The sequence below is a fragment of the Colossoma macropomum genome, unplaced genomic scaffold (assembly GCF_904425465.1).
Source record: "Colossoma macropomum unplaced genomic scaffold, Colossoma_macropomum, whole genome shotgun sequence".
Classification (NCBI taxonomy): domain Eukaryota; kingdom Metazoa; phylum Chordata; class Actinopteri; order Characiformes; family Serrasalmidae; genus Colossoma; species Colossoma macropomum.
This window is the reverse complement of record NW_023494800.1, coordinates 20993169-21016845: the sequence shown is the minus strand read 5'-3', so window position 1 is coordinate 21016845 and position 23677 is coordinate 20993169. Positions and strand designations below refer to the sequence as shown.

The 23677-nt window shown below is 41.3% G+C and overlaps 1 protein-coding gene across 1 annotated transcript in view; it reads right to left on the bottom strand.

The window, feature by feature from the left end:
• The window catches only part of si:ch211-12m10.1 (teneurin-2), a 117255-nt gene that overhangs the window by 3227 nt on the left and 90351 nt on the right, over window positions 1-23677 (bottom strand). Inside the window, exons 12-26 of the mRNA XM_036587786.1 lie at window positions 21778-21924; window positions 18573-18783; window positions 17814-17933; window positions 17223-17484; window positions 15339-15606; window positions 14319-14462; window positions 11516-11768; window positions 10587-10607; window positions 10010-10242; window positions 8249-8403; window positions 6161-7044; window positions 4778-4953; window positions 3638-3873; window positions 3208-3504; window positions 112-1732 (exon numbers count right to left, since the gene is read on the bottom strand). Coding sequence (XP_036443679.1) covers window positions 112-1732; window positions 3208-3504; window positions 3638-3873; window positions 4778-4953; window positions 6161-7044; window positions 8249-8403; window positions 10010-10242; window positions 10587-10607; window positions 11516-11768; window positions 14319-14462; window positions 15339-15606; window positions 17223-17484; window positions 17814-17933; window positions 18573-18783; window positions 21778-21924 — 5028 coding nt within the window. The remainder of the gene's footprint in view (window positions 1-111; window positions 1733-3207; window positions 3505-3637; window positions 3874-4777; window positions 4954-6160; window positions 7045-8248; window positions 8404-10009; window positions 10243-10586; window positions 10608-11515; window positions 11769-14318; window positions 14463-15338; window positions 15607-17222; window positions 17485-17813; window positions 17934-18572; window positions 18784-21777; window positions 21925-23677) is intronic.

Sequence of the window (23677 nt, the reverse complement as noted above, 5' to 3'; positions counted from 1 at the left end):
TAGGCTGTGATGTAAGATTTGAACACAATAATTATTATGAGAGCCTAATGATCACATATGATAGTGAGGGTTTTCAAAATAACAGGGTGACAACTTTCCAAAGACTCTTACCTGTCACATAGTTCTTAACATCAATCATGTCGCTGAGAGGATTGTTGTTCTTGAACATATACAAGTTGAAAGGGGCTGGCTCCTTGCCTATCTTCGGCCACAAAGTATGGTCAGGTGAAGTCCAACGTCCTGCCAGTACGTCGTAGTCTCTTTGGGCAAAGTGCACCAGCTTGGTTAAAGGGTCATAGAGGCCACCATGGAATCCCAGTGCCAGCTGAAAGTCTGGGTTGGAGTCGTGGTAGATCTCGCCGTATGCCGTGTACTGGAGCTGCTTCACCATCTGCCCATTGCTGCTGAAGACTGCCAGTGGAGTGCCCGTGTTGTCTGAAGCAATGTAGTACTCCTCCCCACTGCTCACCTCCATGGCGAACAGGTGACCTTGCAGGTCATAATAGAAAGATGTGATCTCTGCCCGCGTGTGGTTGTAGACGTGGGTCACTCGGGCTGGGTAATTGAGGTCAGCGTAGAAGTACTGCTGGTGCTCTCCATTAGTGGTCCGGCGTGACACACGACGTCCCAGGCCATCATAACGGTAGCGGACACTCCAGCCGTCTGCAGCGCGGCTGTAGGCCCTCTCCAGAAGCCCCTTGGAGTTGTATTCAAAGACATCTGAGCCCCTTTGGCACAGCACCCCATCTTCATCCAACTTGTACTGCACGTCTCCCAAACGTGTGATGCGGTCACGCAAGTCGTAGCGCAGAGGCAGCAGCCGGGCACTGTTGCCAGGGTTGAGCAGGTGCAGGTTGCCATTGAGGTCATAGCTGTAGCGCCAAGTGGACCAGTCATTCACTTTGACACCCACAAGCTGGCCATCACCATCGTATTCATATCTGTATTGTGTGGTGTTAGCATAAGGCCCGATCTTGAGCTCACGCTTGATGACACGACCCATGCTGTCATACTGCACCGTCATCCAGTACATGAGTGAACGGAAGATTTCATACTGCACCTCTTTGATGCGGCCGTGGGCATCAAAGTGTTTGCTGAGTGTCATGACGGCTGTGGTGATGATTTGGTTGATGTCGTAGTAGATGATGCCAAATTTGCCGAAGTGCTCCACCTTGCCAGAAATCTCGTCGTAGCGGTAGAGGTCCACAGGAAGGGGTGTTTCTCCGATGACCGGCTTCACACTGGCCACACGGAAGCTGTTGTCGTGGTAGGTGTAGTCGAAGCGAGCATTGACCATCCCCTCTTCTGAGAAGCGGTACATCTGTTTGTCCACCAGGGGGCCAAGCTTGCGGTAACGGATAGTGCAGGAGAAGCCTCCACTCTGCAGGTTGACCATCTTAAGCACACCAGCTGTCTCATCATAGCCGAAAGTGACAGCTGTCGAGTCATACAGCACCTCTGAGAGCTTGGCCAGCTTGCCGTACTTGTAGAGTACGCGCCGACCCGTACCTAGGTAGAAAGTGGCCCGAGGACGGCCGTCTTCACTGAAGTCGTGGATGACAGTGGCGTTGCTTTCAGGAGGGTTGTAGATATTGCGGATGTAACCCACTGACACGTGGGTGGACATGGTGTGCCTGGCCATGCTGGGCATGGTGACCGCAGTGATCCGACCAGAAGCGTCGAATTCAAACACATACTGTTTCTGGCTCTGCTGCAGCAGCAGCACCATAGACTGAGGACAAAGAGAGAGAAATAGAGAGAAAATACACTTAAATCAATGTGTCTTTGATAAAAGAAGCACACTTAAATAGAACATTAGTCCTTGTGTTTCAGAGGAATATAATTCACTTTCTGCTACTCTTCATTAACGCCATAGTTCAGCAAAAATGACATGTTTCCTCTGACCCCAAATACAGTCCATCAGCCAACACGTTTGGTAACCAAAGTTTGCTTTTTACTTTTGTACTAGAAGTAAACTGTATGTCCAAAATATGACGATACTTCTATTTTTCTATAAAGACTTTACACTAGATGTTGGATCATTGCTTTGAGGATTTAATTGAATTCAGCCACAAGAGCATTAGTGAGGTCAGGAATTGATACTGAATTACTAGTTGGGGGAGCAGTTGGGGGTTAGGTGCCTTTCTCAAGGGCACTTCAGTCATGTACTGTTGGCCTCGGGGGATCGAACTTGCAACCTTCCAGTCACAAGGATGGGGACCGGGGACCTTACGCGTGTTAGGCGAACGTGATAACCACTATACTACAGATTATCACGTTCGCCTAACATGTGAAATGTCCCCGGTTCGAAACCAGGCGGAAACATCCTATATTTTAGGGGCAGTCATAGGCTAGAAGTTAGGGAACCAGCATTGTGACCTGAATGACCTACATGATTGAAGTGCCCTTGAGCAAGGCATCTAACCCCCAACTGCTCCCCGGGCGCTGTGGATAGGGATGCCCACTGCTCCGGGCAAGTGTGCTCACTGCTTGTATGTGGTGTTTCACTGCATGGATGGGTTAAATGCGGAGGTGAAATTTCCCTGTTGTGGGACTAATAAGGTTCACTATTCTACTAGTTTTGGATCACAAACATCACTGCAACTCATCCCAAAGGTATTTGGTGGTGCTCCATCACTCCAGAGAATGCAGTTCCACTGCTCCACATTCCACTGCTGCGATGCTGGGGGGCTTTAGACACCTCTTGCCAACACTTGGCACTGGGTATGATGGCTTTAGGCTCTGGCTGCTCCAGAGCATCTCATTCTATTGGCATTGCTTTTCTGTGGACATTACAAGCTGAGTGTATGCAACTGAGGACCTGTGTCAGCAATGGGTGGACTTTAAAGTAGCTGATCTCGCTAATTAGAAAGGGGTGTTTGATACTTTGCACATAATGTAAGCATAATGTAGTTAACAAGTAATGGAAACTTACATCCCACCAATTAGTATTGTGTAAACTTTCTAACCAATCATACACTTCAAAGTACACTGATTTCAGTTATTCATAAAAAATGGATAAAAGTGCAAGCCTCTTACAAGCTTCAAGATGGCTGATACTACTGTTTTCACTGTATACTTCTGGTTATGTATGTCTGGTATGTAGATTTGATTTGTCATCAAACAAGAAGTGTTTAAAACAATCAACTTCCATGGCATGGAAAGACAGACACATAAACTTGCCTAAGTAATCTAGGTAAAATTTACCTTGTCCAGGTAGCTGAAGCTCCAAACCTTTCCATCCACAAAGGTGCGGGACAGGATGCGGCCAAAGCTGTCAAACTCGCTCTTCTCGCTCATGCTTCCCCTCTGCAGGCCTACCAGACACCCAGTGGGAGAGTAGGATACATTTACCAGTGCCAGGCTGCTGCTGGGTAGCCAGGTAGCAGGCCGGCCCTGAGCATCGTAGATGATGCGTAGTGTAAATTTTCGGTGGTCATCATACACCTTCTCGGTTCTAGTGGTGCGGTCATAGTCAATGGAGAGCAAGTTCCTGCCATGGGCCTTTGGAATTTTTAAAGAGATACATCACATTAATATTTCCAGTACAAATAAATAAATTTTTTGCTCTAGCCTCCATGCTCTTTACAATAAAGCACTACAGCAGCTACTGTGTTTTCTAAGGGTCCATACTTACGCGCAGCTTCCTTCCAAACACAGTGACCTTGCCTTTGGTCAGTTCTTTCCTCATCCTCCACTCGATGGAGTTAAGGCCACTGTCTGTGGGCAGAGAAATGTTGCGCCTCCCGATGGTGGGACTGACTGAGCCTGCCAGGATATGTGGCTCAGTGTGGAAGCTGATTCCCATACCGTTAGCATAGGAGACCCGCAGGGTGCCGTTGTAGTACATTTGATAGCTGTTCCGGACTTGGTCTGTGAAAAGGCAACAGGGAGATATTAGAAACTTGTGCGAGGAAAAAGAAACCAAGCCTCATTTTATTTGACATAATGCTTTAGGTTTGATCTGATTGCACACTGTACATTAGAGGAAAACGTAGCATTTTAGCCAGGATATGTGTGTGTATGTGTGTGTGATAAGAAGTGGGCTGATGTGATTGCTGGGAATAAAGAGCTTTAGTTTGGGCTAAAAGCAGTGCAACTGCCTTCGGTTCCATTTACATGCTGTAATCACATCAGGCGAGGCTCTCCACAGTCATGCACCTGGAAAACGCAATCATTTACGCATTCAAAAGTCATCAGGAACTTTTAAGTACATTTCAGAACACAGTTTACAAGTGCTGGGCATCCAAGGGCAACTCGGAAAAGCTTTCAAACTCATTTATCTTGAGTACACAACAAAGGAAGCCTTTTTACTGGTTTGTGGGCTGGAGGACAGCATAAATGGTGAGTTACAGAAAAGGATCCACTGGTAGAGAGAAGTAAAGTGTAAGGTTTGAGGTTTAAGCCTTTCAGTGTTTCTGCCTGAGGAGAGTTTGCAGGATCTCATAAACTAGTGTTCATACATGGCTGGACTATACATGCACACACACACACACATGCACACACACACACACAGAGTAATTGTATTGTCGGTCTGTTTAATAAGAATCCTTTTATCGGCAACCAAATTGGTTTTATATTACTGAAAACATTGATTCCAGACTTTTGAATTAGAGCCACCTTTTACAAGTCTACCTGCTTGCTCTGCTTATCTGCTAAACGGATGTGATATGCATTGGGAACTGGGGACAGCAGTGAGAGACTTATTAAAGTGTGTGTGTGTGTGTGTGTGTGTGTGTGTGTACATTTAGTCTACACTTTTGTATACTGTTTTTACCTTGAACAACAGTGTAGGATGCCTCCACTGAAGACAAGTTGGTGATGACGGTGACATCGTCGTCTCTATTGGAGCTTTCCATGTCGATGTTTATTGACTGCTCCATCTCACGGTGCAGACTGGTCACCACACCAGTGGGGTAAGAGACATTGGTTAGGCGACCCTCACCATCATACCTGGAAAAACAAAAACCAAGACAACTCTTAACTAGGACTGCATGCAATACTACCCAAAGAAAAAGTGTCTCCTCATGAGAGAAATACAGCTGATCTAAATATTGTATTAATGAAAGATCAATAACTTCTGAACTCTCTCTCCTTAGGACTAAAAAGGAGATAAGCATTCACCTGCTGAAAAATTTCTGTGATACAGAACAGCGCTATATAGAAAAATTTCTTTTCCTATGTAAATATTATTCAGATCAGACAGGGGTGAGATGAGTCAAAGAAGAGTTAAATCATCTGTGAGACAACTGTGATCTAAGTGAGAAAATCTTAGGGTTGTTTTTCAGGAGCCGAATTTCAGAACCAGGAGAAAGTGTCATGCTGTTTTCAGGATTTAACTATGTCTAGGAAAAGGAAATTAAATGAAGAGGAGATCTCATTTGCAATATTTCTTTCCTCTGGGTATTATAGGATAATACCCGAAAATATTAAAGAATAACACACTGTAATATATTGTACAATATCTTATAGTCTTAAAGACTTTTTTCTAATTACTGTTAACTCCTTAAATGACGAGGGCCCGCCGGGAGCCCCAAAGTTTTATTACACAATTCTATAATCTAAGAATAGTTCAACCAGTTTGCACCGACGTCCCTGTAGTTGCCGAATAATAATTCCTAATAAGTAATAGACCTGTGATTTCAAGGGGTTAATTACATGTCTTACGTTTATTTTATAATATTTTATATTTTACATTTAGCTGTAGCTCTTTGCATATTTTGCATATAGATCTTTGCATACCTCTCTATGGACAGTGTACAACAGGGGTGGCCAATCCTTTTACCCGTACTGTATCTAACACTTCTGATTCATGTAATGAAGGCCTTCAGTAGCATCTGAACATTAGAGCCAGGTGAGCTCAATCTGAACCTTACATTATGTTATATTACAAGGACCAGGATTAGGCAATCCCGGCTAAGAGATGCAGTAAAGTAATACAGACACTAGGTGGCTCTAAGGCTTTGTTGAGAAGGAGTGCACACTGAGACATAAGGAAAGCCAGCCTGGAAAAAAAACTAGTCTCTTTCCAGACACTACTGGATCTGCTGCTATTTTCATAGTTTAACTCTGAAATGTGAAAATATATGAATGCTTCAAAAACTCAGCAATAATAATAATACTCACTTTCCTTATTTTTATTAGTTTCCCGTGTACTCACTCATAGAAGTTGGTCCACCCAGTCTCATCAGCCTTGGAGGCCAGCAGTTCAGTGTTGCCGGAGTAACTGAGCACCGCCACCTCCTGGTTGAGGGCAGAGACAGAGCGCAGACTACCTGCTGGGTCCATCCCCAGGGTCACTACCTGGTTCTCGGGCAGCAGCACCAACCGGACTGAGCCACCTGCCTCCCTTCGGATCTTAAGTGTGTTGTTGGAGTTGTCAGTGACTGAGGCCAGCTCTCCGTCCATGCCGTAGCTGAAGTTGTAAAGTGGCAGGCCAGTGACGAGGCTGATCGTCTGCCTGTGCAGGCCGTCTTCACTGAAAAAGTACAGCTCCTGCTCCAGGGCGGAGCCTACCTCGTAGCGGGCAGTGCCTGTAGCTGCTGTGGCATTGGGCCGGTTGCGGCGGACAGAGCGGACGCGAATATTGTTGAGGTCGGCGATGTAAAGTGTGCCGTCAGGCGAGACAGCCAGTGAAGCGGGTGAGTTCAGGCCAGCGTCGGCCGCGTAACCCTCGTCACCTGAGAAGCAGTTGCAGTTGACGTCATTCTTGCAGTCACACTCAGATGCGGCACCAGCTAGCAGTGAGATCTCTCCGCTGGCACTGACCTGACGTACGCGGTTGATGCGCTTCTCATCTGTCTCAGCGATATAGAGCACACCGGTGTGAGAAACGGCAATGGCTGTGGCACTCTCTAGTGCCGAGTGGATGGCCAGCTTGCTGAGGGAGTAGTCGATGCCTGGCACCTGGCAGTGCATGGGCCGCCCAGCCACAATGCTCACCTGGTGGTTCTCTGTGATGCGCAGGACCACGTTGTTCTCCAGCACATACAGTGAGTTGTCCATGGGGTTCACAGCCAAGTCTGTGGGCCACTCCAGGCGTACCTATGCATATGAACACATACACTGCCACTCAAAAGTTCTGAATCATTCATGGAATCAGTCGTGTAGACTGTTACAATGTAGAAACAAATAAAACCAAAGGGCATTTTTTCAGTATTATTAAAAGTTCAACTTCAAATCTTGGAAACAAGAGATTATTAAATGCTAAATAATAGACTGCAGTGTGTTTACAAAAATAATAATCAAGAAAGTTATTTTCTTCAAAATTTGTACACCATTTTTGAAATACAAAGCATTCTGGATATTAATGTTAACATAATTTCCTAATTGCTGCATGGCTTTTTCAGTCATTTTGCAGCCGCAGCCCCTTTCACTAGTCTGAGCACTTCTAAACTGTCATTTTGTCATTTTTAAACAGATTCCTACTAATTATTTGAGACCTGTTATGCTGCACAGAACTAGCTTACTGCTTCCATAAAATAGTGACAAAATGCAATATAATAAAATACACCCATGTTCAATAAATAATTCCATTTTTTATTAATAATACCTTCAAAACACCCGTTCATTAACAGTGGGCTTTGGATGCCCAGCAACAGAACAGTCAAACATTTTTCCATTAACAAAACAATTAACACAGAATTCAACTGACATGTCCAATCATACAAATGTTCATAGCAAATTTTTAACAATGGCTCAGTCAATTTTAAATATGGCTCAGTCAATCTGATTTTAGAACTGGAACTATCTGTTTAATAAGAATCCTTTTATCGGCAACCAAATTGGTTTTATATTACTGAAAACATTGATTCCAGACTTTTGAATTGGTGTACCAGAACAGAACTGTCCATCAGCTTGATGGGTCAATTCCAGAGCTAATTCCATAATGATGGTCTAATTCCTCTCTGTGCAGGCAGACAAACAGAGCAAAGAGAATCTGAATCATTTGTTATTTTATCAATGACTGTCAAGCTCTCCAGAGACAAGCAGATCTCTCCAAACATCTGGGCCACAGGTAATTTACATTTTGTCTGTTTCATGTCTGTCACACAAGAAACAGAGAGAGAAGTAGGGAAACAGACAGAGTGAAAGAGAGGGAGAAAGACTTATACAGATGCAGACAGGAAGATTCAAAGAGTGAGAAAGAGAGATATACACCGAGTGAGAGACTGAGAAGAACAGAGAAACACAGAAACAAAGAGAAAGGGATATAAATATGTATATACAAAGAGAAGTCTAGACTGACCTGGCTGACATCCATGCTGGAGTCACAGCTGAGAGGCCGGACTGCAGTCAGGTCATTGGTCTTTATCAGAGTGGAGATGATGCCGTTCTGATCCACCTTGCGGATCATGGTGGCATCCACAAAGTACATAAGTCCATTCTTATCCACAGCAATGCCTGGGGGTGACAAAAGACAGCACAAGGAGTAACCATGAAAATTCACTGATATGTCTCTCAAGACTCTCACGGACAAACAAGCGAGCAAACTACTTTATGTTCCATTAACTACAGAGGAAAGTACAGATAAAACACTGCTGACAATTTTCAAAAGTCAAAGACCTGAGCTGACAGCTCTGTTAAAACAGATTTGCATTCTCACATTGTCTCAACACAGTGCTGAGATGTTTTCCAAACATCAGAAAGGCTGACTTGAAACATCTCCAATCCTCTTCGTGAGAAGAATATTTCTCCTCAGTACCTACAGCTCAAAACTTGCTATCAAAGGCAAATAAATTACAGCTGACTCTACTGAAGTAATGTATGTTTCCTTTAGGAGATGTTTTAACTCCCTTTTTCTCAGAAAAAAGTCAATAATTAGTACTCTGCATGTGTAGGAGAGCTTGTCTGGAAAAGAGACGGCTGCTCCGCCATTTGTCTGACACACTGTCATGCTGTCACCATAATCATTTCAAAGTGTGTTTTGCTCTGTGATAAGAAGGCCAGGCTACCCCTGAGTCTAGCAATCCAGCCAGCTTACTTTAGTTTTAGCATCATTTAGTTCCATGGTGTCAGTGCATATGGCAGGCAGCTTGCTGAGGGAGTTGATGGCTAGAGTCTGGAGACTTCCAGCAGAGTTGTGTATGAGCTGACATGTTGTGTATTCGTTTGATGGTTAATTGTTTTGGTGTTTCAAAGGTATTTTATTACAGATTCATGGTGAGTGAGCAATATTGCACAGATAAACAATTAAAAGGGACAGAGTTTTTTTTCATTTCTGCTTTTCTTTTTTTTTTTTCTACGTTATTAACACTGCTTAATCTGATTCTATTACATGACACCTACCTTGAAGTCTGTGCAATAATCTAATACTTTTTTGTTTCCCTAGAATAGAAACATAAAATTTGATTGCAGTTGTAAGGGAATTGTCTCTGAAATAGTAAAGTTGCAGGAGAAGTGAAAAAACATCCTTAATATCCATTGGTCCATTTTTCATGAAGCATTCACATGTAAAAGGCAGCTGGTGGTTATACATCTGATATACATAATTTTTATATATAATTACACAATTACATATTTTTCTATATATTTGATTTACATTACATATTTAGTTATATGTAATTACTTAATTACATTGATTTTCATTCTGTACAGACAGGTTTGATTCTGAACCTTCAATTCAAAAACTGGCAAGAAGTTTCTAATTTGGTTCTTCTTTCTGCAAAACAAGACTGTATGCACAATCATCAAATACTAATTATAAGAAAATATGTTTTCTTCCACTTGTACAAAAGTGTTATTGACTGAAAATTTTGAATGTGCACTTTCAACTCTATTTCTCTTGGTGTTTCAACCAGCTGCATGACAGGAATAATTAAACAAAATGAAAGAAAAGCCATTTCAAGGAGGAATAAACCATGGGGCACCTAGGAGGGTTAATGGAGTGCCACTTCCACAACTAATTAAATCCTTGATAAAACAGTGCTCTCCTGAAATTAATACCTCCTGCCCTTTGTCTCTTTTTCCAATGATTTTCCAGATCTAGGACGGAAAATGGAAGCCTCACCTCTGGGGCTCATCAGGGTGGCCTCTACAGCTTTGCCCCCATCACCACAACGGGCCTCATCGAAGGGCACGCACTGCTCGCCCGTCCCAGCCATCACCTGGGCGTTTTCCAGCAGTGGGTGGCCCCCGCTCAGTGAGCGAATCCGGTAGATCTGTCTGGAGTTTGTGTCTGACAGGAACAGTGCACCCGAGACCGGATCCACCGCCAGGTAATACTTATGGCTCGGGCTGTTGCTATGGAAATGAGTAAAAGGGGAGAAATTTGTCTTAATAATATTCTCGGGCCAAGCGCACCGTCACCTTGGTGAGCATGATGAAATGTGAAGAGCTCATCTCAGCAGAGTAATGAGACTTCTAAAATAAGGTCTAAAAAGAGACCACTTCAATATCAAAAGCAAAATGGAAAGAAAGTGAATAAAATGCACAGGGTAGTGTGGAGGAAAACAATGAAAATTCCTTCCATTGTAAATATGATGTCAGTTCTATTGCAGATTATACTCTTATTCTGTGTTAACACAGCCAACTATAACACTAAACATGGCTTTTAGAAGGAATATGTGAGGTTAGATGTGCCTTACCTGTGTCGCAAATCTTTATTTCTTCATTGCAGAGAGGACCGAGGGGAAACAGGAAGAGGTACATTTAGTACATGCCATCTGTGGTTATGATGTATTGTATGCTGTTTCTATCAATTCAGCTCCAAGCCTTAAGACCAGCACATTCATTGTTTTTTCTCTTTTGAATGCTCAGTGTAGTTTGAGTATAAGCTCATAAGCTCTGCTTTATTAGGTTAATTTTTCTCACATAATCTTACACTTATCACAACTTTGAATAATGTACAGAATCTTAAAAACTACAATTGACATTTGAAAAATGCACTCTTTCACAATGTAATTTTGATATAAAAATGAATCATTCTGTAGTATCATAGTAGTATGACATCATATTGTAATGCATTGTCTGACCAATATAAAAACTTTGCCCAAGAGAGAAATTACTGAGTTCAAAATTCAGATTACTGAAAATATCAGCTGATACAACCTTATTTGGTAAATTTTTACTTAAACAGTGTACACAACTGATATGATTGGCAAATGCCAACAATATAATGATAATATCAACTTTTAATTTTCACATTTCTTACACTGAAACAAACAGAAATGTAAATAGACTTAAATAGTATGAATATGAAAAAGCCCCTTATAAATAATATTCTAAAAACTTTTAAACTTTAATGAATTTAAAATTAAAACAGGTAAATAACAAACTCACAGTGCTGAACCATCAAACAAACAAAAATAAAATGTTCAAAATAAAAGTAGTTTCTTATACAAAATATAAAGACACATTACTGAAGCTTTGTCGATAGGATATCCACTGATGCATTAAATCTGTGGAACCTTAATGACAGACAAAATATCTATTAGCTATCCTATTACACAAACTACAACAAGAACACTCATGGTTATTTTTTCTACTGCAACATATGTCACCACATCAGTCTTACCGAAGCTCCAGGATGGCAGTGGTGTTGAGGGAAGGATACACCCTCCTGACGAAGTTGAGGTCACCCACATACAGGTTGCCTTCTCCATCGCAGGCCAGAGCCACAGGGGCCAGCAGCTTGTTGCCTTCAGCCAGGCCACTGCAGCTGGGGCAGGAGATGCTGCGCCGCCGGCCATTTCCCATGATGCTGCTGATGACTGGAGGTTGCTGCTGAGATATAAAGACATTCTCCCCGCTGCCCTTATGTAGTATACCTAAAAGAAAACATGAGACAATTACATACTTATTATGTTAACACCAACATTATGGCATTCCTTCTCAGTACGAGCTATGCAGAAAATGTGCTCACAAAAAAAAAGTCAGACAGAATGACTGTGCAAGAAAGAGGTTGGGTCAGCAGCTGTGTACTTCAATAAAGTCTCAAATCAAACAGGTATGGCAGAACAGTGATGCTTACTGTTTCAATGTGCTCACTAATGAAAGCTCTGCGTGTTTCTCTAGCATAATTTACAGCATTTTAAACCACTGCAGAGTACATTTTCAAATCAGCAGGTGCATAAACTAGGAAGTTCAACTAAAATCAGCTCCACTGAGTTTGCCCACCAGATGATTGCTATGTTGAATTTTCTGCTTTGGTCTTTATTATAACATTTCTCAGTTTGTGGTTTATAGTCTTGGACTGGCTTTAAAGTAAATAGCGCATGTATATCACAAAAACTGTTCTTTCCGTCTGTGTGAGTAACGACCAAGAATAAGTGGCTTACGTTAAAGCAGTTTCAATGATACTGAGAATGAGTAAGTGCAAAGACATACCACAGAGAAATAAATGTGTGAATGAGCGTGAGAACAAGCGCGTGTTCTAGTCAGTGGAGGCGTGTATATGTGTGTAAGGTGGCACCACAGTGACACACAGTTTTATCATGGCTAACTTCAAAGTGCTCAGACCAACAGTGTCTGTGTGTCACTACAGACGTGATTACATGAAGGTGGTGATGGAGTGATACGTCATATCTCCAAGATTACATTTAATATGAGCAAAGGTTGATCAAGGGTGTGGAAGAACAAGCCATTACTGTATCCAGCCTGTTTTCATTTATGGAGGCCAGATATCAGCCTAGGAAAGGGATGCAAACGATTACCTGCGATTACTGCTAACTGACAAATAATAACTGTTTGACCAATAACAGGTTTCCAATAAACAGCTTCTATCTAAACAGGCAGGTTCATCATTTAAGTTGAGGAATGTTTTTGAATTGTACACATGGTGCAGTTGGTTCCGCTAGCAGCGCTGCAGCTAAAAATAGTGGTGGACGATAGCATGACTACAACAATGTAGCATTATGAAAGCCACTTAGCTGTGTGGTCTGTTGAGCCAAAGCTAACTCTGGTCATGACTTTTATGTTTGTTTCAACTTGGGCTAGTAATGAGTTAGGGATAATACTTTTAATACGAAACATTAAGTTGCCCATCATTATATATTCTAGTCTAGTCAACTCTTTAGTTTTTGATCATATAATCATGTCAGCTAGAGGTGGGCAACATGGCGAAAATGTAACATCATGATACTTGATGACATTTTTGGGATATACCGTATGTATCACAATATTTTGTTTGCCTGAGATTTGATGAGTTGGAATGAAGAAAAAAATAGTGCCACTAATAGTATTAGTGCTAATAGTGCCACTGTGGTATCAAACAGCTCTAATTATGCTAGAGTTGGGTGAAATGGCAAAAATGTATCATCGTTATACTTGTAGACATTCTTTGTAATGAAACATGTAGTTGGCCTGTGTTCCTTAAGTACTGACGATATCCATGATATGCTCAGATTATCTGTAACGTAATGTGCCGTAATTAATCACAATAACAATAATTATTGTGGTATTGCCCACCTCTAATTTATTGACATTTTCACTGGTCATTTAATTCTCTAACACTTTATATAAATATAACAAGAGATCATCAAGAAATTCACCTAGAGGTAAAAATACACCACCAAGACAGCTAAAGATGTTTTCCTGACACACAATATTATCAAGATATTTAGTTTTTCTGAGGTTTGTTACGTTGATTCAGAGAAAAAGGCAGTGCTACATTTAAAAAGGGCTATGAAAAACGTATGAAAGTATGATTTTCCTTTATTCCAACAGCTCACATACTGCACTGCACTAACCCTGGTCAGGACAAATTTTTTGATGCAAGCAGTTATTTAGTGTTTTTATGTATGGATGATATCCACATTGATGTAAAGTATCGTGATAACAATAAAATATCATCATACTGCCCACCCCTATTGTCAGGCTCTCAGTTTAAACAAAAAACAGGTTCTTACATAGTGTATGTTTAATACAGTGTCAGGCCGTTTACTTCATTTACATGCTTATGTCTGGCCCCACCTGTCTGTACCACACCATCGTCAATAGGAGGAACACTTTTTACTATCTCAGTACATTAATACGGAATTCAGATGATGCTTGCACTCGTAACTGTGTGTATATCAAGTATTTTGTAATGGCTTAGAACGTGGCTCAGTCAATCAGATTTCAAAACCTGGAACCATCCATTTTTGAACGTGGTGGCTGCCTGATATCAGGTTACTAAGACTAATACTACTCAGCATGATGTGGTACAAGTTCTTATTTTTTATTTGGAAACATCATAGTGAACTTATGTGTCTTATATTTTGAATGTACAAGAGCTGTCATCTAGCTAACTACATTGCAAGCCCTCATCCCTGTCAAGTGCACCTTTCAAAACAAAGTTACACAAGTATGTTCTGAGACAGCTATTGTGTGTAGCTCACCATGGCGAATATTGAGTGTGTGGTGTTTGTCCAGTGACCATCCTCCGAGGTTAGAGGGGCTGAGCTCATAGCCCTGGAGCACTGCTGTTCTCTTCTCCCACAGAATCTGACTAGGACAAGTCTCATACTCATATCCCACAGAGACTATACAGAGGTAGAGATAAAGAGAGGAGGAGCAAAGAGAGAGGAATAAATACACATAAACACTTCACAGCGCTAACTTAATTTAGCATTTCATCACTGACCAGGGACTAGACAACTTATTGCCTCGACTAATTGGATAAGCACAACACAGCTCCAGCAGGCATTACTGAATGAGAGATGGGGAGTCTCTAACTCTTAAGTGATATGAGGTGGAGGGAAAAGCACAGTGACAATATTTCAGAGAACAGATATTACAGAGAAGACTACAGGATGAAGGCTTCTTTAGGCACATTTAAGCCTCTAATAAATCTCTAAACTGACAATATAAAGTAAAAGACACTACCATTCAAAAGTTTCGAATCACTGTTAAAACGTTCAAAATAATCAGTGTTTTCAATAAAATAAAACGTGTTTGCTGATAAATATAATGGTAGTGCTGTGCAACCTCTCAGGTTAGGAAGCTGTAAAAATTAAAAATAAATAAATAAATAAAAATAAAAACAAAGCTTGAGGCAGATAACTTGACAAAAATATGGTACATACATCATTAGAGCACTTTATTCATCATTTAAGGAGCTCTTTGTTCCCAAAATACTTGAAATCTCAATTAAAACATAATAAGTGGTTTATTGTTTACAATACTGTATATGTTACATCTACACTGTATAAATGATTATAATACTGATTGCAAGAGAAGTGATTCCAATTTGATTCTTTTATACAATTTTGTACACACATGTATATTTATGTACACTGTGCATAATCACTGATTCATCCATATGATCCATCTCTGATCAAAATGTTTGCTTGTTAGAACAGGAATCTCTGCTCCACATGCTTTATGCTTTAAAGGGAAATTGCCATGCACTCACTCACCCACAGCCTCAGCCAGACCATACACTCTCTGCCTGTAGGCGTCTGTCTTGTCCCAGATGTAGGTGTAGGCTAGGTTAGGTGAGGCATGGAACCACTTCTGAAATAGATGGCCCTCAACGGCCACCATCAGATGCACCTTGGCCAGGCTGAGAGGCACCAGGGCTGGGGTCATGGTCACTTTGAGCAGGGCACGGTAGCCTGAGGCCCTGGAGCTCAGGTAACACAGGTTTAGACTGGTGCCTGGAACTTCCACCTGTTCATGGAGAACCTGAAGAAAGGGAGGGAGAAAAAGAGAGCAAGGAACATGAATAAATGGAAACCAATATTCTCAAACAGTTCCTAGATCCAGGGGGAAATTTTCAATAAAGAATCCCTACTGACTGCAGTCCCATTTCATAACACAAATTAAATATGGCAGAGAAACACAGCGTATGTCATCTATATAATGTGAAAACAATCCGGCTTTGTGCAGCTGTTCAAAGCACTGAAAATAATTTCCACAAAGACAGATGGGGAGAGCAAGTTACAGGCGATTAGAGAGACACTCCAGGGAGCGGTTGCCCTTTTACACTGCTGTGAGTTCAGATCCCCCCGCTCAAACCACAGGCTCAACCCTTACAAAAGAAACAGTAAAACTGATCTCATTCAGGCATATAATAGAAGGGCGAGTTCCTTCCACACTCACAGAGTCACAATGTTAAAAAGGATTCAAATATATGAATATAAGAAGTCAAACAGGAAGATATCCCATATCCTACATTTTTCTTCTATTTTAGTTTTTCCCCTGATGTCTACTTAAGACATTTGTGAGGTTTTATGCACCAAAAACATATTCCATAAATGACTCCCTAACCTGTTAACTGACATTTTCCAACCTGTCTTCATCTCTTAGAATTAAACAGGCTGTTTTTGTTACTGTGTCTTTAAAACCAATATATATAAATGAACTCTGTTCTGATTGGCTGTGCTGTTTTGTGTCTCATTTAAAAAGTAGTCCAGGCTAAAACACTCCTTATTAGGGCTAAAACAATTCCTTGAAAAACTTGAGTAACTCAATTATCGAAAAATCATCTTCATTTAATCCATATAATTATATACAGCTCACTGCGTTTAGCACGGATGATTATCCTACACACCGAACTAGCCTACACACAGCACAACGTCAACGTTTCAGCATTTCGGCACAAAGCATCCAGTCTACACATGCAGTCCACAGTGTCAACTTGACACAAGCTAAAGTTAACGTTAGCATTTAACTTAAATCAATATGACTGTTAGTTGAGCTGAAGGCTAGTAAAGAATGTACAACAATTATGGCTGTATGTAATGGCTAGTTAAAATTTAGATTTAGAATGATTATAGAGGACCCTATAAACAGCGGCAACCAATGTATAATAACTGCATAATGGATGGATGGACGGATGGATAGATGTACATTAATGATCACTAAGGGGAAATTTGAATGCTAACTGCACAACTGCATAAGCTGCATAGTAACTGAATATGTCTGACTGAATATTATCCCACAGGCAATTATTTTTCCCCCTACTGCTTTCTGTCTGATCCAACATTTTGCCTTCAAACAGACATATTAGAGTCGAAGTCAAGACTTACAGGTTTAGGAACTCTTTCATTCCTCAGTCAGTTATGATACTTTATCAAACGAGTAGACTGTCTTTAGATAAGAACATATGTAGCTACATATGCACTTACTGTGCAGTATTGGGGTAACTGGGGAGCACTGGGAAATGTGGCGATGATGTTGTGGTGGTATTGTAAGGTGTGTCATGATTGTGGAAGTGGGTTTTTATGTAATGTTAGAGAAATTTGACAAAAAAGAGTGTATCGTATTTCAGAGCCCTTTAAGAATGACCGTGTATGTACCTGGGTCTCAGGTATGATATGCCTTTCAGTGGGGTTGGAGCTGAAGAAGGAGGAGAGAGGAGAGGGCACTACAACAGGGTCAGGTCTGACAAATCCGCTGAGGTCGCAGCCTTGAATAGTGTTTTCCTCTGTCTTCAGGACCAGAGTGTCCATGGCGTAAAAGCGGTTCCATGGCAGCCACACGGTGCGTTCCTGACTCAGGAAAGGAGCGCGCTCAAAGCGTAGTGTCAGAGATGACCCACCATTAGCCACCAAGTCAAATCTGAGAAAAATATGCAGAAATATTTATGAAGAGGTACACAGAAAGAAATAGGTAGATTTATACTGTGCTATTCATTCTACAAAGCAACCTTACATTTCACTGATGGAGGATGGACAGAGCCTCTACCAATTATGGACAGAGCCTCTACCAATAAAAAATAATCTAAATGTGTCTATTTATCTACGTTGCTGTTCCTAAGCTAAATTGAAGTGTTTCTTAAATATTTGCACTGTTATACTGTCTACTGAAAGCAGAATCCACTTAAATGAAATGTTGAGGTTCAAAAGCCATGTACGCCTGAATGCCTGGACTAAAGCATGGACACTCACGTGCCATCCTGGCGAGTCATGGTGTAACCGTAATGCGGGTATTTCACAAAGCTCACATTGACTCCCACCAGAGGAGTTCCGTCAGATGTTAGGACCTGTCCGCGAATTAGAGATGCCAAGCTACACAGAGACACACACCAATACACATGCAAAGAGACAGACAGAAAAAGAGGTAACATGAAATGATTTTCAGAACTACAAATACTAGATCGGCTTCAATGCGCCTCTCAGGCAGTGTTTTCCAGTCCTGCTCCTTGTTGTACCCTTGCAATGCACATACACAAGGCTGGCTCTGGACTCTCAAAGAATAGCATGATAGCAATTTGGAGAACAATCTCAACATTCCGTCCATTGTAAGTCATCAAGAAGTACCTTAAGCTACCATCTTTAAGCTTACCAACCTTGGGGGGTCTGATGGTCTTTTAGTATAGCACACCATCATTGGTAAGACATTTATTAATATAGTATGTGTAGTATGCAGTACTGGATGCAGCCCTCGTTCTTTGTGTGGTATTGATTATCCCCACTTTTGTTTTAAGTCTAGTCTTTTCCTGTTTAGTTCTTTGTACTGTTCTTCTAGATTTGGACTTTATGGTGTTCTCTCAACAAACTACACCTACATGCCTCCCACATTAAATACTTGGCCTAACACATAATTTGTTAACTCACTGATGAGTCAGGCATGTTGAAAGCAAGGCCAACACTTCCAGGAGCAGAATTTGGGGTAACACTGATAAGGTAATATCAATGAAGATTTACCTGTCATTGAAGGGATTACTTCCTGGAATGATATGAGTACTGTCTCGTCCCACCAGCACCTTGATTCTGTCGTAGAAGGAGCTGACTTTCTGGCCAGCTGATTGGCTCTGCTGAATGACCTGGAGTGGGTCACGTGACCCACGGCACAACGGGTTGGTCAGGCAAGAAGTCTGGGTGCAGCAGTCTGGGTCCATACAGTCAACCAGGCCATCTATAGGAATGAGGAACCACTGATATATAAAGCAACACTATATATATATTTATATATAATGCTTCCTGTTTAGAATGACATGAGCTGCCCTGAATATGACCCCACTGTATACAACTTTCTTTTTCCAACACATTTTGGAGCAGGGGATGTTTTGCAAATCCATTTGATGTTCAGTGTGACGGTCCTCTCAGGGTGAAACCTCAACTGCCATTTTATTCTCAAAGCTCGATTCTTTTCAATTTCAGGGACTGTTCCACTTTGATGTGAAGCAACATAACCAAATAACATGATAAAAAACTCTGCTAAATAAACCCCCTTTTCATCATTCAAATGAGAATGAGTAAGTGTATTTATTTGCTTCTACCACCGTAATGAGATCAGTTGACAGTAATGAAGAGATGTCTGAACCTTAATGATGTTCTAGTTCAGACTCTCTCGGTCTCTCTCTGTCTCTGTTTCTCTCTCTCACCCTACTTCCCTGCTCGTCCTCTCTTTAATTACATTTCTATCAAACTTACATCAAAGTCATGGAGGACATCATTCACAACCCTGAGGGGCTTTCCTCTTTTTCATCCTCTCACTCTTTTTCTGTGCATACACACTCTTTCAAGCCTACTCCCCAAATGCATCACCCTCTGTCCGTTTGTAACACGCAACAAACGGCCATCGCCGACAACTTTTGCTTGCTTTTGTACTTTTTGACTTGCTCGCTCTGATCTGTATGCTTTCTGTGAAGTAACCCCTCGATAGCTAGCTAAAGAAAAAGAGACAGAGAGAAGAAAAGGCAGGAAAAATGTGTGTGAGAGAGGGGGAAATGTAGCAAAGAACAAACAGTATTAGCGTTTGGAGCTGCTGTGTCTCCAGAGAGGACGTCAGCCAGATTTATCAGGCCATGGGAGAGTGCGTGCGGGGAGACAGAAAGGTGATAGACGCTGTAAGAGCATCGGCCATGTTTAAAAACTCTCCCCTTCTTACAGCACATTACCCTGTCACTCACTTAGCAGAATAAGAGATTTAGAAGGAAAGTGAGGGAAAGAAAGAACTAGGAAAGAAAATGAAAAAAGACACAAGAAAGAAAGATGAGAAAATAAGTAAATAAAAGAAAACAAAGAAAAGAAATGAAAAGGAAAGCCTATGTAGATTAGACAGAAAGCTAAAGAGAAAAGAAATGCAGCAGCTCAAGGGCAGGGCTTAGACAGCACATCGGGGGAAAAACTAACCCTGATCTATCTGTTACATAATCACTGTAGCCTGCGGCAGCTCCAATCCCCACTTTACCCAGCCCACATACACAAGTGCTATTTCATATTGATGGCCTGCCCTGCTCCAGCTATCCATTCACAGAGCCTTTTGATCCTGCCATAAATTGCTAGAAAGAGACAGTCACTCTATAAGCTGTGAGAGGGCAATACAGGACTGTGGCTACACATATACACTGCAGTCTGTACGTAATCGGTGAGTGACACAGTTTTTGTTGCTTTGGTTTTGTACTCCAGTACAACAGATTTAAAATGAAACAGGTACCACCAGGTTAAAGTGCAGAATAGTGCAGCTTTAATTTACAAGTATTTATATCAGGATTGTGTAAAGAATATTGGAATCACAGCCATTTTTATACATCATCCTCCCATAAGGGACCATAAATAATTTCTTGGCCAGCTGTATCATTTCAAGCACAATTGAGCTCACAAAGATGTGTTAAACTCAATTGTTTGGTGCATTCATATTATATTCATGAGGTATTTATTTGTATAGTACTGCGCAGAAGTCCACCCATCATTAACTTCCAGTCAAAACAGCCATGAAGTATGGTTATTCATTTTTCAGAATGAGGGAAATGAGCAGAAAATATACTAAATCTAATAATATGTTTCAGTATCTAGTGTGTACACCTTGCCTTTATTATAGCTTCTATTCCTTTTGAGAGACTTGCTTACAGTTTTTCAATGAAATCTGCTTAGATATTTTTCCACACCTCCAGTACAGTCATAGAAGTTGGTTTGATTTTCTGCTTCTCAAACACATTCAATGTTAAGGTCTGCACTCTGAGCTGGTCAGCCCTTTGCTCTGCAAACACCAGCAGCTTCTTTGTTTGATTTGCAGACTTCCTTCTTTTTTGTCTATTTCCTTTTCTCAGCAATGGCTTTTTAACAGTTACACATCCTTTCAGAATGAAAGGACAGAAACACCTGTGGATTTTTCAGATCTGAAGCAAGAGTGGAGCTTGATTTTCTCCTTATTTGCTTTGTTTGTTGTTTATATGATGGTGACAGTTTTGGGGGTCTATCGGGTATTGCCCATTTTTTGGTATCTTTTAATCATTTTTTGACTCCTGTATTTTCTTTTGACTTTCCCCTGCCTTTTGCAAGTGGATATCTTGCATCTAATCTCCTCAGAAATATTGTCTGAGAAATGAGTAACTCGTACTTGTAGCTTGTTTTGACAGGAAATTAAATGAGTGATGAGTGGTCTCTGACTTTTGCCCCGTACTGTATGTACCTCAGATCATAAGCTAGTCTTTTGCAGAAGAGGAGAGAGGAAGAAGCACTGATTCGTTTGGAGTGGATGAGAGTGCACTGGAAGGGCAGCACACAGAGATGGATAATGTAATAGGGGCTATTGAGAAATGAGCGCTGAAGCCGTGCAATCACACAGCTTTCATCCTCTCTGAAGATGCAGTGAGAAGTTTCACTGGGGGTTGCGAGTGAGTGTGCTAGATCTCTAAATTCTGAATTCTGGCAAATTCAAAAAGGAGCTTTCAACAGATTCCATTATGTGGGGAATTTTCAAGAGAAATCTATCTTAATCTGTATTTCACATGGGGTGTCTCGCAATTTCATGTAAGTTTTTCATTTTATCTATCCATCTTTAACGCAGCTGTTAAAAATGGACTGAATTCCCCACAGAAATGCACCTTGCTGTGTTTTTGCAGTGTTTTTCTTAGTTTCATTTAATTGTGGGCTGAAATTGATTTGAGCTCTCTCCTCCTCTCACCTCCTTCGTTGTCCTTGTTGTCGTTGCAGGAGATCTCCATGGCAACACTGCAGCCTGGCCCCCTCCAACCAGTGTGGCATTCGCAATGCCAGCTGTTCTGACCCATAATGCACTGGCCGTTACCGTTGCACAGCCCTGGACACCCATCTGTGAGAGACAGGAGGAGGAGGAGGAGCAGAGCGTGGGAGAGGAAAAGAAAGAGAGAGAAAGAGAGAGAGAAGAGAAGATAATCGATCAATTTTGACATTTGATTTGATTTTCAATTGTAGCAAATTAAATTTGACACCCCAGAGACAGCAAGCCAAATGTTACAAACAACTTAATTATATATAACATAACCTTGGACAAACACACACACACACACACACACACACACACACACACACACACACAAACCTAGACAGACTGAAAAAGCTTTGGAATATCAGTTTAATTCCTTATGTTATGATATCCTGCATTGGCAAAACTACCATGTAATATTTCACTGATTTCAGCAATCCGGTTGTAGCGAACACTGGCTGAAACTTTACCCCAAGCTGAGTGTTTACCCAACTTATCAACAACCCAAAAGTTAAGGGCCTTTTGGCAGAACAGAACATCTCCCTGGAATTTGGCCACACGGCTCTCTAAAGTCCTGTGGACAACTTTATCTTTAAGTAATTGAAAGTACATTTCTAAGGTATATGTCCACTCCAAACTGCAACCATTCGTTAGAACTCATTTTAACTAAACTAGACATACCAAGAACGGAACTAATACAACAATCTGAACTGAAAATTTTAACTTTTTAAAATCCCCTGAGGATCTCAAACATGGACGCACAGTACCCCAAGGTGTGAAAACAAGAATTACCACATCACCACCGTAAGGACTGTTGCTCACAAAGGACCCCACAAACTCATTGATATGCATGTTTGACTATCAACCTTATCTAATTTGCAAGTGATGATGCTTGTATTTGTGTGCTGTTACTTAGCGTATTCTCCTTTCTTTTACCAGACGTTAGGAATGTGTAGGATAACTGTCTGAAAGTTACTGAAATAACCATTTAAAGTAGTGATTTTAGAATACTAAGCATCCACCTAGGTTTTCTTTTCACTTGTTTATATAGCTGTCTATTTTTCTTTTCTTGTTTACTTGATTTTATTCTGCCGAAGTGATGATTTTACTGGGTTAAATCTCCTACCAAGAAAAGACACCCAAAGGGTTACCTGTAGGACTATCTCTGCCTTTACAATAGTTGTTTTCAGGTAATATGGATAAAACTGTACGTTGACGCACAAATGTTAGATTTGTCTGTTGTGGATTTTAGGTTTGGTTTAATCTAACTAAACTTTTGAAACCTAGAGGGAACAAAGAAGGGAGTTCCCTGGGAAGGCGCTCACAGAGAAACCACCCCCAATCAGAATCGAGAACTAGGAATAGCTAATTACCCATTAGGTGAGAAGACCTATCAACACCTTTGCTCCACCCCAAAGGCCAACAGTAGGGCAAAACCGGCGCGCACGCCAGTCCCAGTCAGTTGAGAGTCCTGCGTTCTCAACAAGAGGATAGCTAAATTTCTATGTTTGTGCCGGCCTTGGTCAGAAAGACAGGTCAGAAGTATTAGAACGCTAAATTTTCAGATCTGAAACCTTTGTTTGTTTTGTAACTTGCCTGTTCTAGACGCCTTAAGTTTAAACCACCCTCAGAGAAGGAAGGTGGATATTTCTTGTCTGGCCAGGGAGAATATATCCATAACTTTCGATTCTGCTAAAGAGAGGTAGTTAGTTAAATTAGTATCACCAGCCTCAGAACCCTGATTGCAACCTGAACCTCGCCAGCGGAGTGGGAGCAGTTCTGACGCCACAGAGACCCGGCATTGCACCCAGAGTCACGCACTAATCTGTGAGCAGATTGA